Source organism: Sinocyclocheilus rhinocerous, unplaced genomic scaffold, assembly GCF_001515625.1.
Source record: "Sinocyclocheilus rhinocerous isolate Xijiao unplaced genomic scaffold, SAMN03320098_v1.1 scaffold63, whole genome shotgun sequence".
NCBI classification, from domain to species: Eukaryota; Metazoa; Chordata; class Actinopteri; order Cypriniformes; family Cyprinidae; genus Sinocyclocheilus; species Sinocyclocheilus rhinocerous.
The window spans coordinates 1,574,018-1,586,604 of record NW_015659563.1 but is presented as its reverse complement, the minus strand read 5'-3'; the positions used below and the strand labels follow the sequence as shown (position 1 = coordinate 1,586,604).

Genomic DNA, 12,587 nt, shown 5'->3' with positions numbered 1-12,587 from the left:
AAAGGAGCTCCTACCAAGTATTGAGTACATGTACAGTAAATTAACATACTTTCCAGAAGGCCAACAATTCATTAAAAATGTTTTTTTTTATTGGTCTTATGGAGTATTCTAATTTGTTGAGATAGTGAGTTGGTGGGTTTTTGTTAAATGTGAGCCAAAATCATCACAATTAAAAGAACCAAAGACTTAAACTATTTCAGTCTGTGTGCATTGAATTTATTTAATACACGAGTTTCACAATTTGAGTTGAATTACTGAAATAAATGAACTTTTCCACGACATTCTAATTTATTGAGATGCACCTGTATATTTATGTTACATTTATAGTGCTTTTTTTCTATTTTAGAGCTTAGCAGTGCCAGATCACTATATGCTCTCTGCTATATGCTATGGAAAAGCGGAGCATGAACGGTCTTGAAAATATCTTCTTTTGTGCTCTATGAAAGAAAGGATGATATTTGGGTTTGGAAAGACAATAGGCAGAGTAAATAATGACAGAATTTTAATTTTTAAGTGAGCCAGTCCTATTATATTTTTGTGTTTCTAATATGTAGCCTATGTTCTTACATTCACAGTGTGGTGCTGATTAGGTGATACTTGGATGGTGTGACTTGATCAGACGTGATAATTGGCCTAAAAAAGTTTGAGAACTGCTGCTGTATACAGTCTCTTCTATATTTAACTGTCATATTGTGGAATATGTAAACAGCCTCTGAATTGACATCATGTCCAACCAAAACAGATGATGATGTGATGAGAATCATTCATGAGATCTGTAAAAATATCTTCAACCAATTGTTTCATGAGTAATATGATGTTGTTGTTGTTGTTTTGTTTTGTTTTTTAAAAAAGGAGGAGCTACGGCCCCAGTTTGAAGCCAAATACTCCCGGAAGGAGAGAGTAAACGCCATCTCAGGGAAACCAGACCCCTTCCAGCCCTTCACAGACAAACTCAGCCGACTCATGGTGTCTGTTTCGGGAATCTTTTTCATGGTAGGATTCTGTGTTCAAAATATCCCCAAAGATAGAACAAGCAGATCAGAATTATCACTACCCGTCATGCAAATTGGGACAAGAATTGTATGGAATTCAACAATTCTGGTTTCATTTCCAATTCGATTTATTTTTGTTCCTTGACAATTTCACAAACACTGGTTTATTTTAAGAAGTCCTTGTAGAAATAACTAATTAACATTAGTCTTAGGGTAAAGCTTAGTTTTTGTTTAGTTGCTTGTTATTGTTCATAATTTAGTGTTATTACTATAGTAAATACAGTACATGTAACGTGTAACAAGGGTACTGTAAAACTAAGCATTACCCAATTATTTTAGTGATTTTGCGGATGAAGGAATGGAAAATATTTAGAAAACAGTACTTATTGAATGTAATGCTCTCAGTAGCCCGTTATGAAATAACTAATATTACTCGATATTCATTTGTGTAATTACACTGTAATTACACAAAAGCCAAATCATGTACACCACATCTGTGTGCATACCATGAAAAGGTACACTCTAAAAAATGCTGGGTTGTTTCAACCCAACTTTGGGTCAAATATGGGCTAAACCAACTGGTGGGTAAAATTTTTACATTAAATTTTTAACCCAAAAGTTGGGTTAGTCCATATTTGACCCAAAGCTGGGTTGAAACAACCCAGCATTTTTTAGAGTGTAGGATTGTAGATTTTTGTGCACAGCTGACACCTTATAAGATGCATTTGTACATGGTATGATTCATATTTTATGCCAGTGTTTCATCCACACAGGCAAAAGAATGCAAGCGTCATGAAAATCATCCATCAGTTCCAGCATTCCATTATTTTCAGTTCTGAACCCTGTTTGTAGCTCCAAAGAACATTTTAAATTAAAATGAACTTTTTTTTTATTATTATTTGATTTTTAGTTGATTAAAGTTAGCTCACACAGCTGCACTACCATAAATAACTGTCTCCCTCCGGTGGCCCTGAATTAAAAGGCAATGCATATCAAAACTATATCTAACTTTGTAAAGGGAAACTTCTGCAAGATTCCAATATATATCCATCCATTTCAAGCATTCCACCCTGTTCACCTCTCGTCATCTTTCTTCCAGATCTCTCTGGTCCTGACAGCCGTGTTTGCCGTGGTGGTGTTCCGGCTCATTGCCATGGAGAAGTTTGCTTCCTTTCAGTGGGAGTTTGTGAAGAAGAACTGGCAGTTCGCCACCTCAGGCACTGGAGTCTGCATCAACTTCATGATCATCATGTCTCTGAATGTGGTTAGTGTCTTTTCTCTAGTCCCGAAGGCCTCTTCACACCAGAGAGAGGCACAATAAGGAAAACTTTTACACAAAACTTTTTACACTGACGTTTCACACAAAAAGAGAAACACATTTTTGGAAGGCTTTGCCACAAGAACTTAAATGAAAGCAAAATACACTTTGAAGCAATAAAAACATTAGTACAAAGTAAAATAAATACTTTAATGCAAAATAAAACTCCTTGTGAAAATGTAAACTGATATTTTCTCTCTCTCCTGGAATGGTACAATTAGGAATATTTGATGATACTGTCAGTAATAATAATACAGATTTTAAATAAAATACATTCCCATTTTTTCAGCATAGTTATATAATCCAAGTGGTTCCATGGCTATGCAAAAAAAGTCATTTGACATTTGCATTTATTTATTTTTTTTTTTTTACATTTCTCAACAAAAAGAGAAACACATTTTTGGAAGGCTTTGCCACAAGAACTTAAATGAAAGCAAAATACACTTTGAAGCAATAAAAACATTAGTACAAAGTAAAATAAATACTTTAATGCAAAATAAAACTCCTTGTGAAAATGTAAACTGATATTTTCTCTCTCTCCTGGAATGGTACAATTAGGAATATTTGATGATACTGTCAGTAATAATAATACAGATTTTAAATAAAATACATTCCCATTTTTTCAGCATTGTTATATAATCCAAGTGGTTCCATGGCTATGCAAAAAAAGTCATTTGACATTTGCATTTATTTTTTTATTTTTTTTTTACATTTCTCATTTCATAGCATCTCAGATATTATTCTGAAATGCCAGAGCTTCAAAATGAAATCATCGAAATGATTGACTACTATTACATACTGACGCGCCCAGACATAAAATGTAAGACGGTTGCTAGCAAACATAAATGTTATTACAGTGTTTTGTCTGCATCCTTAAAACAGCAAGTCATTAATTCAATTCAATAAAAGAGTGACTTCCCGAGCAGTTACAACTTAATTTCCATTTCTATGTGGCACCAGTGTGACGATTTTATTTTCCTGAAGACAGGGATGGAAATGCTACTTTCTCTAATAACATTGCAACTTAATATATGTAAATATAGCGACTTAAATTAACTTTCAAAAGTTTGGGGTTGGTCTTTTTTTTTTTTTTTTTTGAAAGAAGATGCTCACTAAGTCTGCTCAAAAATATTACAATTTAACAGTTTTCTATTGTAATATATTGTTATTCCTGTGTTGCAGTGCTGCATTTTCAGCATCATTACTCCAGTCTTCAGTGTCACATGACCCTTCAGAAATCACTCTAATATGCTGATTTGCTGCTCAAGAAACATTTCTGATTATTATCAATGCTGAAAACAATTGTGATGCTTCATATTTTTATGGAACCTGTGATACATTTTTTAGGATGCTTTGATAAACAAAGTTCAAAAGGGCAGCTTGTTTTAAAATAGAAATAATTTGTAACATTGTACATTTATTTACATTACACTACACATTATAAATCATACACTATACATTTACATTATGCATGCATAATTATTGAATAAAATTATTAATTTCTTTAAAAAAAAATTTGGGTGGTAGTGTATGTTATACTAACATCCTTTTGATTAGTATAAACCATGTATTAAATTCATCATTAATGGCATAGTCTGTAAATCGCTTGCAAAAGGTTTTTCATTTCATATTTTCAGCCTAGTCTATAATGGTACTGAGTCAAATTCCTTTAACCCACCAGGTCTATGAGAAAGTGGCCTACCTACTTACAAACCTGGGTAAGTATTGATTCAGTCAAGATCACTATTGATTGAGGGTGAAATTCTGGCAGTCTTCATGCTGTGAGAAACTTTCCTCACGCCTGTACCATGCAGTGCTTTGCTCCCTAATGATTTTAACATGTTGACTTGTGACCTAGAACACCCACGGACAGAGTCAGAATGGGAAAACAGCTTTGCCCTCAAGATGTTCCTCTTCCAGTTCGTCAATCTCAACAGCTCGACCTTCTACATAGCTTTCTTTTTAGGAAGGTAAGCAACTCTTGACCTAGTTGATGAATTATTCAGTGCTTGGTTTACTTGCTGTTGCTGCTTTCATTTGCCCAGATTATACCACTTGAGATCTGTTTGCCATCAACTCATACAGGAACTCTATGGCGCTAACGCAAACGCCTCCCCCACAATAGCCTGGCTAATTGAATTTCAAAGCTAATTTCACGTGTGTTGTTGTGATGTGTGTGTATTCCGCAGGTTTGCTGGCAGGCCGGGTGACTATAATAAGCTGTTTAACCGGTGGAGGATGGAGGAGGTGGGTGAGATGAGGCCGTAATGTGTCCTCTCACACTTTTATTATTGCCCTCCGGCACGATCAAATATCTGCCTCAGTTACGCAACTGCCATGAAATTTCAATAAAAATTGTCATTATTCTGTGCAGACGCTCTCATAATTGCCTCATCATTGCAACCGTGGCTGCTCATAACATTAGTGTACTGTTTTAGATCATGTAATATGATGAAAACCACCCTTGTGAAAAAAGAAGTGTGGTTAATTGTATTGAATTTTAAAACTTAGAAATCTTAACTTAAGAACTGTACTTGCAGACAGTATAATTTTAATGCCACTTAAGTGTAATTAAAGCGAGAGTACACTTTCATGACTTTAACACAGTTTTAAAAAGTCCACTTGCCAAATGAAAAGTTTTAATTTAAAGTACATTTTAAATAACTTTAATCATTTTTTGTGCTTATAAAAGTACATTTGTTTTGATATTTTATTCATTTATTCAATAGCAAAAAACACTTGCGTCGTGCCTGGTGCCGCATTGCGCCGAGTGTATGATTTACATTTACATTTAGTCATTTAGCAGACGCTTTTATCCAAAGCGACTTACAATTGGGGGATCCATAAAGCGATTCTTCTTAAAGAGGCAAACAGATACAGGAAGTGCTTGTAATACCAAGTTTTTAGACATTGTTCAAATAAGTACAAGCTAGAAAGAGAAGGAATAAATAAAGAGATAGCTTCGAAAGAGATAGTGCCCTATATTTGATAGGGCACTATATGATAGTGCCCTATATTTTAAATGAACTAAATTGCAACTTCACCATTACCATCACCATAATACAGAGGTGAATTTAAGTCCTATTTTAGTGTCAAAAAATAAATAAATAAAAAATAAAACACTAAAATTATATTAAATGCATTTGATATCAATTTTGACTATACAAAACTGCATAATACATTTTCATTTAATTGCAATTAACATGCAGTTAAGTGTCAGAAAACATTACATTCAGTTTGCACTTAAGTTCATTCTTTTACATTTTTTTTTAATAATAAGTACTCTTTTTAAAGTGTGCTAAAGTGCACTTCTATTTCACAAGGGCAACCAAAATATTTATGCTTTTTCTCTCTCTCTCTCTTAGTGTCATCCCAGTGGTTGTCTGATCGACTTGTGCCTACAGATGGGAGTGATTATGGTGTTGAAACAGATCTGGAATAACTTCATGGAGCTGGGCTACCCGTGAGTATCAGCAGACACACAGTGGCGTCAGAGAGGCAGGCCTGGGGAGGCCATGAAACATGAGGCCCTCCTGCAGTATCTTTAAACATCCAGACAAGATTTATAAATGATTGCGATAACTGGGGAAATCTTTTCACTGTTCTTGGGTCATATGTTTCAAGCTCTCTAACATCTCATCCACAGTGGCTTATTCTGTCGATTCTAAAAACACCTAACTTGGTGATTACCAAAATAATTAGTTTCTGTAATGGTTAATCCACCAGTATGAGTAAGCTCTTTAGCCACAGTAGTGTTTCTAATGCAAAAAACGGCAGCAGCATGACAAAGCGGTGAGCATCTATTTCACACTGTGTGCTTGGCATTTTTTCTGGTTGCCAAGATTTGAAAAATGCTCAACTTTGGGTAAAACACAGAACTCATCAATGTCGTCCAATCACAGTGGAGGAGGGGCGGGACACATATCACCAACCACAACGTTCCACTTGTACAACAATAGAGAAAAGTAAATACTGCTGGACTCCGTGTATCCATGTCTGTATCACATGACATCTCTGGACTACAACAATATTAATGTGAAAAATAACTGGGCATTCTCAGCTAGCTAACCAAGACTTTCACAAGCTATCCTGAGCTGTAATGTCAAAGATGACAAGCAGACAAAGAGAAAACAATTCATTTTAAGTGCCCTTCAAAAAAATTGGAACTGGTATAATGTGTGCAATAATGACTGTTCTCTCCCACAAATTAAATAAACACCAGCAAATTAAAACAAATTGCAACTGCAAATTGGAATCTGGTGTGCAGTATGCATAAAATAATTGATGAATGGTCTGTTGGAGGCTGAGGCTATAAAACAGCTTGCTAACAACCTAAATGTTTTATTGCCGATTTAACCAATGGAATTCTATTCAGCCTCTCACCTATCATGTTATAATCACACATGTATCGTATAGTGTGTATATTCACAATACAGGTGGCATATTTCACGTAGATTTTGAAAGATACTTATTGTGTCAAACTGCTTGTAATTGGAGTCTTACTTGGCCAATCAACTCTTGATACACCCCTTTTTCCTCCAGGATGGGGTAAATTGCATTTTGTTTGATTTTATTGGTTCTTTCTTAACACCTAAACCTAAACAGCAGTCATACAGATTTCTCTTTGTCATCTTTCTTTGTAGTACATTTTAATGTTGTTAAATATATACATTATTTCATAAGATCTGACTTTGTTATTGAGTGTATGAACACAGAGGTCTGTGTTACTCAATTATTAGCCAAAACAGGAAGTGTTTGTCCTCAGTTCCAGTCCACTGCGTTCACGGCTGGCTGATTTTGCCAACCCTGCAGTACAGAGAGAAATGTATGCCTCATCAGAAAGAGCCTCGACAACAGAGTGTACTTAACAGACCATCAGCAAACCATGATGAGGGACATTAGTTTAGATTATCATTACTGTTCTCTCTACCACTGTTCACAGAAAAAATGAAAACTTATTATGAACTTACACTTATTTCACCATATTCTGTCTATTTCGTGGAACACAGAAGATTTTTTGAACAATCTTCAATCAGCAATTATAAATAAATATATAATAAATATAACTATAAATAAATTGGTCCCACTTTATATTAGTTGTCTTTAAATACTGTATACTTTATATTAAAATAATGACTTGCTAGGTACAGTGTTCCTATTGTGTTCATGTTTAATTACAAAACACTTTCGCTGCTATTGAGGTGGGATATAGGTAAGGTTAGGGGCAGGTTTGGTGCTATGGGTAGGTTTAAGAGGTAGAGGTAAGGTCAACAGTATAATTACAGATGTAACTACAGAAATGAATTACAGTTGTAATTACAGGACTGTATTTTCAAATATAAGTACAATGTAAAAACATGTATGTACACAATAAGTGCATCGTATCAAATGGTTAATTTAAATGTAAGTACATAGTAGTTAAGGACACTTAATATAAAGTGGGTCCAAAAGTGTTCCTTTAAAGTACATTTTAAATCATTGCTTTTTAATAATCTTTTGTTGTGCTTTAAAGAAATAGTGTTGACTAACATAGTAAAGCACATGTACTGCTCTGTTGCTTGCTTATTTAGATACGGACATAACCATAACCACGGACATAACCATCACTCTTTATAACTTATCAAATAAAAATTTTAAGTCATTTTTTTTCTGTTCCTCTATCAGACTGCTGCAGAACTGGTGGTCCCGGCGTAAGATGAAACGAGCAGGAGAGCAGAATAACAGTAAAGAACAGCTGCCGCAGTGGGATAGAGACTGGAACCTGCAGCCCATGAACGCACACGGCCTGGTGGACGAGTACCTGGAGATGGGTGAGTTCTGCTCTTATTGTGAGCTCTGGTGAAGTGTGTAATTTTCTGTCATGGTGAAGAAGAAGCAAGTTACATTCTCTAAGTTAGACAACAGCTACCTTAGAAATAACACATCTGATTTAATGTAACTGAAGGTTGCTGATAACTGCTTTGTTACCACCACATTAACACAAACACACGTTACAGTAAGTATGTTCAACAGGGCAGCATGCTTGCAATGCATTGGGCAAGCATTTGTGTCAGTGTTTTCTGCTCTAAATAAGCAACTGTTAGACTGATCTAGATGGCCTGCAAGTTTGATATGCTTTCTGTACAGTTCTGCAGTTTGGTTTCACTACAATCTTTGTGGCGGCATTTCCTCTGGCTCCTCTGCTTGCTCTGCTCAATAACATCATCGAGATCCGATTAGACGCCTACAAGTTTGTCACGCAGTGGAGAAGACCGATGCCTGCCCGCGCTACTGATATTGGTTGGTCCTTTTCCCCTCAATTAGCCTGGTGTCAGTTTATTCCTATCTAAATGCAAGAAACACAACAGTCATTTGTTGTAATTACATTTGCAGCTTGTTGTAAATATAGGATGTTAGCATGAATATTCACAATATACAAGATATGTCAATGCTTAATGTTTTTTAATGTTGCAGATTATTTTATAGATTTATGTATAATCTGTCCTTGTAAATTTGAGTACATTTTGGTTTGATAGATCAGTAATTTATTTTTATTTTTTTTATAATTAGGAATCTGGCATGGTGTCCTGGAGGGAATTGGAGTTGTGGCTGTCATAACAAATGCCTTTGTCATTGCCATCACTTCAGATTACATCCCTCGCTTTGTCTATGCTTTTAAATATGGGCCCTGTGTGGACAAGGGTTACCGGCACGAGAAGTAAGAAAGCAGCAATTACAAGCAGCACTTACTAGGTCGAACACACCAGTGGTGTGTGCATTGTAAAGCTGAGAAGATTTCTCTGGTTAGCCGCTCTGGTGGTGATGGGTGGTTGCAAAGATTCAGCTTCACCATGTCAGTGCATTTCTGGGAAATTATTTTGAAATTCAGTTATTCAGCTTTATGAGCTTGTGGGGGCCTAAGCTAGATAAGACCAGAGAAAAAAAAAAACATGGAAATGTGAATTCAAATACCAACCCGTATTATTATTTTCAGTTAATTTCAACTAAACCACCGTGCATTATCATTGTAAGGAAAAGATAGGCTTTCTATTTTTAATGTTGAATTATTTTATAATGTCGATTATTTCCACAGTAAAAAGAGGTGGAACTACAAAGACAGAATATTCTGCAAATGACACATTTTTATGGACATTGTCTGCATGAAGTCAAATTGTACTCAGTGTATTTAGACATAGACATAATTGGTTGCATTCAAAATCCCAAATTCAGTTTTACTAATGCTGTGTATTTGCGTTTTGTGTGTCTTTACACAGATGTCTAAGAGGATACTTGAACAACAGCTTGTCTGTTTTTGATATGGGTGAATTAAAAAATGGGAGTTATCATACTCGATACTGCAGGTACTGCAACATTCATATTATTATATGCTATTCAGTTGTTTTTTGTCTTTCTCTCAAGGTAAATTTGTCTTATATCCCTCTACAGGTATCGAGATTACAGAGCGCCTCCATGGAGTCCTGAACCCTATGAGTTCACCCTGCAGTTCTGGCATGTTTTGGCTGCCAGATTAGCCTTTATCATAGTCTTTGAGGTCAGTGCTTCACGTTTTTATATTTTATAATCTTATTTGAGTAAAACCATCAACAATGTCAGGCAACATTTTATGGGAGCCAATGTAAACACAAAATGGGCTTAAGCTCTAAATGGGTTTCATGTCAGACCTATCTGAGTAAGGCCTTACTGGGGCTAATTCAGAAAAGACTGACAAGGAACCCATGGAAATCCATTTAACTCCAGGGATTGAACTTATTTAAGGCATAAAGTGGGGCTTATTCAGACAGGGCCGACAAGGAACCTATGGACAAACCCATGTTGAGCCCATACCTCAAGCTCATATCGTGCCTACATTGGCCTCACCTTGAAATGTTGGCTTGGGGAAGCTACTTGGAAACTTTAGCTTTAAAGCTACAAGCTATTCATAGTTTTAAGTAGTTAAATTAAAGTAAACCTGCCCTTTGATAAATGTTACAAGGTTCGAGTGCAGGGGTGTCCAAACTCGGACCTGGAGCGCCACTGTCCTGCAGAGTTTAGCTCCAATCCTAATTAAACACACCTGAACCAGCTAATCAAGGTCTTACTAGGCATGCTAGAAACTTCCAGGCAGGTGTGTTAAGCTAACCTATGCAGGAAACCGACCCTCCAGGGCCGAGTTTGGACACCCCTGTTCTAGTGTAATGGAGGCCAGCTGGTACAAGATGGCTATGCAGGTAAACCTCACTTCCCTGGCCTCAGGAGGTGCACTAGTGCTGACATTAGAGGCTTCAGTCTTTACACCAGACGCGAGCGGGACAAGATAATTTGATAGAACCGTTTATAATCAGTGATGCTGTCTACACAGGATGCAGTACGGTGCAGTGCCTCAAAAGTCCCAGACAGTAAACAGACGCTTTGTCGCTTCCAGTGTAGACATCCTTTAGCTGTTGTGGTGCTGTGCGGCACAACACGACAGCTGTCACATCCGGTGTAGACACGGTGTTAGAGTCCTTGTTAATGTGCCTGACTTCCATCACTGGTTCAGACCCCACTTGGAGTGACCTGGGAGGAACAGGTTACAGTGGTGCCATGACCCGGATGAGAGTGAGATTTAGGACGGTGAGTGTAAAGGAGGCCAGCTGGTATGTGATAATTGTGCAGGTAATAAACTTCACTGTCCTGGCCTCAAGAACCACTGCACTAACCACTGATACAAGAGGCTGTGGTTTTTAGCGTACTTGTTAACATGCCTGACTCCCATGCCGGCTATCGTCTGTACAAGCCCTGCTTGCAGTGGGCCGAGAGGAACCGGCTACACTAGCGCACTAGCCTAATCGCAGGAGCCAGACTCTTTTTTGACTCTTGGCAAAATGACTTATTCTGGCCAAGAACCACCAGAATATGTTCATGTTGGAAAAATAGTCAAATGAGTAGTATGTCCAAATAGGTAGTATTCTTAAAACAGTATGCAAAAAATATCCAAATTACCTATTATTATTGAGATTCTGAAGTGCTCATTGTCATGGCACCATGATGGCACTGGTCTTCCTTCACACAAGGCTAATTGTGCTACTTCTCAATACTGCAATGCAATCTAAGATTATTTCATGTTTATGATTTTCCCATTGTCTGATTGTCTGTTATATTTTCCATAGCACCTGGTGTTTGGCATTAAGACCTTCATAGCCCACATGATTCCAGACATGCCCAAAGACCTGTGTGATCGCATGCGCAGGGAGAAATACCTGATGCAGGAGATGGTGTATGAGGCAGAACTGGAGCACTTGCAGAAAGAGCGGAAAAAGAACGGCAAACGTTATCACCATGAGTGGCCTTAGCCATGCCTGTCCATAAATACACACACAAAAAAATGCCCACTGGAGAACCACACGCACTACCCACAAAAGCACATAATGACTTGAGAATGGTAAACAAGCATCTTTGCAACATGCACAACTGCAGCACATATGTGAACACAGACATTCATGTACAACCGTTCTGCTACCTTGGACGGCTAGCTTTATTGACTCCATGCATGGGCTGCCCACTTTTCATTGCTGTGACAAACCAGGGAGCGTATTCAGTGTTTGAGGTCAAAACCTGATCTCCGGGTGGCCCTTTAGAGCCAGGAGTTGGCAGCTGTACTCTGCACCAAAGAGGTTCTTCTCAGTCCCTACCCGAGACCTCTGATTATCCTACACTTTCATCCTGCTGAGTGCGTTTACACACTAGAGCAGTAGTTCTCAAACTGTAGTGATTGGCTACTTAAACTGTTGTCTCATTTAGGTTCATTAGCTAAAAGTAGCTATTAAAGCAGTCTGGCAAATAGGGGTGTGCACGAATAGTCGAACATTCGAATATTCGGTCTGTAATTATTATTCGAACAATAAAAACACTATTCGAATTTTACTATGTGTTGATTTGCTGGCCGTAAATGCAGGGACTCCATGATAAATCCTAAGCAGTTATAACTAAATGCACTGGGTGGCGCTGTGGAGCGTGTTAACAAGTTGATAGTATTTGATCACAGAATGTCGTCATCTGCCTCTCGAAGTTTGGATTTACTTTGATCTAAATGATCTTAGTAAATGATTTGACAAAACGTAATTACTTCTGATCAAATGAATTAGTGAAACTGATTTATCATAATATCACCACCACAATGAGAAATCACATGAAATCCAAACAGTCGACTGAGGAAAGACAGCTGTCCATTACTGCATTCACGACTGTCAGCGCGTTCTTATTGTTATCAGACTGAGGAACAAACTTTCACCCGAGCATATGGATATTATTGTTTCTCT

The 12,587-nt window shown here is 37.2% G+C and overlaps 1 protein-coding gene across 1 annotated transcript in view; it reads left to right on the top strand.

The window, feature by feature from the left end:
• The window catches only part of LOC107723956 (anoctamin-3-like), a 26,002-nt gene extending 13,794 nt beyond the window's left edge, over window positions 1–12,208 (top strand). The window contains exons 7-18 of the mRNA XM_016532686.1: window positions 853–993; window positions 2,092–2,256; window positions 3,992–4,028; window positions 4,169–4,280; window positions 4,500–4,557; window positions 5,676–5,773; window positions 7,975–8,120; window positions 8,437–8,589; window positions 8,860–9,007; window positions 9,564–9,650; window positions 9,736–9,841; window positions 11,439–12,208. Coding sequence (XP_016388172.1) covers window positions 853–993; window positions 2,092–2,256; window positions 3,992–4,028; window positions 4,169–4,280; window positions 4,500–4,557; window positions 5,676–5,773; window positions 7,975–8,120; window positions 8,437–8,589; window positions 8,860–9,007; window positions 9,564–9,650; window positions 9,736–9,841; window positions 11,439–11,621 — 1,434 coding nt within the window. The 3' untranslated portion in view covers window positions 11,622–12,208. The remainder of the gene's footprint in view (window positions 1–852; window positions 994–2,091; window positions 2,257–3,991; window positions 4,029–4,168; window positions 4,281–4,499; window positions 4,558–5,675; window positions 5,774–7,974; window positions 8,121–8,436; window positions 8,590–8,859; window positions 9,008–9,563; window positions 9,651–9,735; window positions 9,842–11,438) is intronic.
• The last annotated feature ends 379 nt before the right edge of the window (window positions 12,209–12,587 follow it).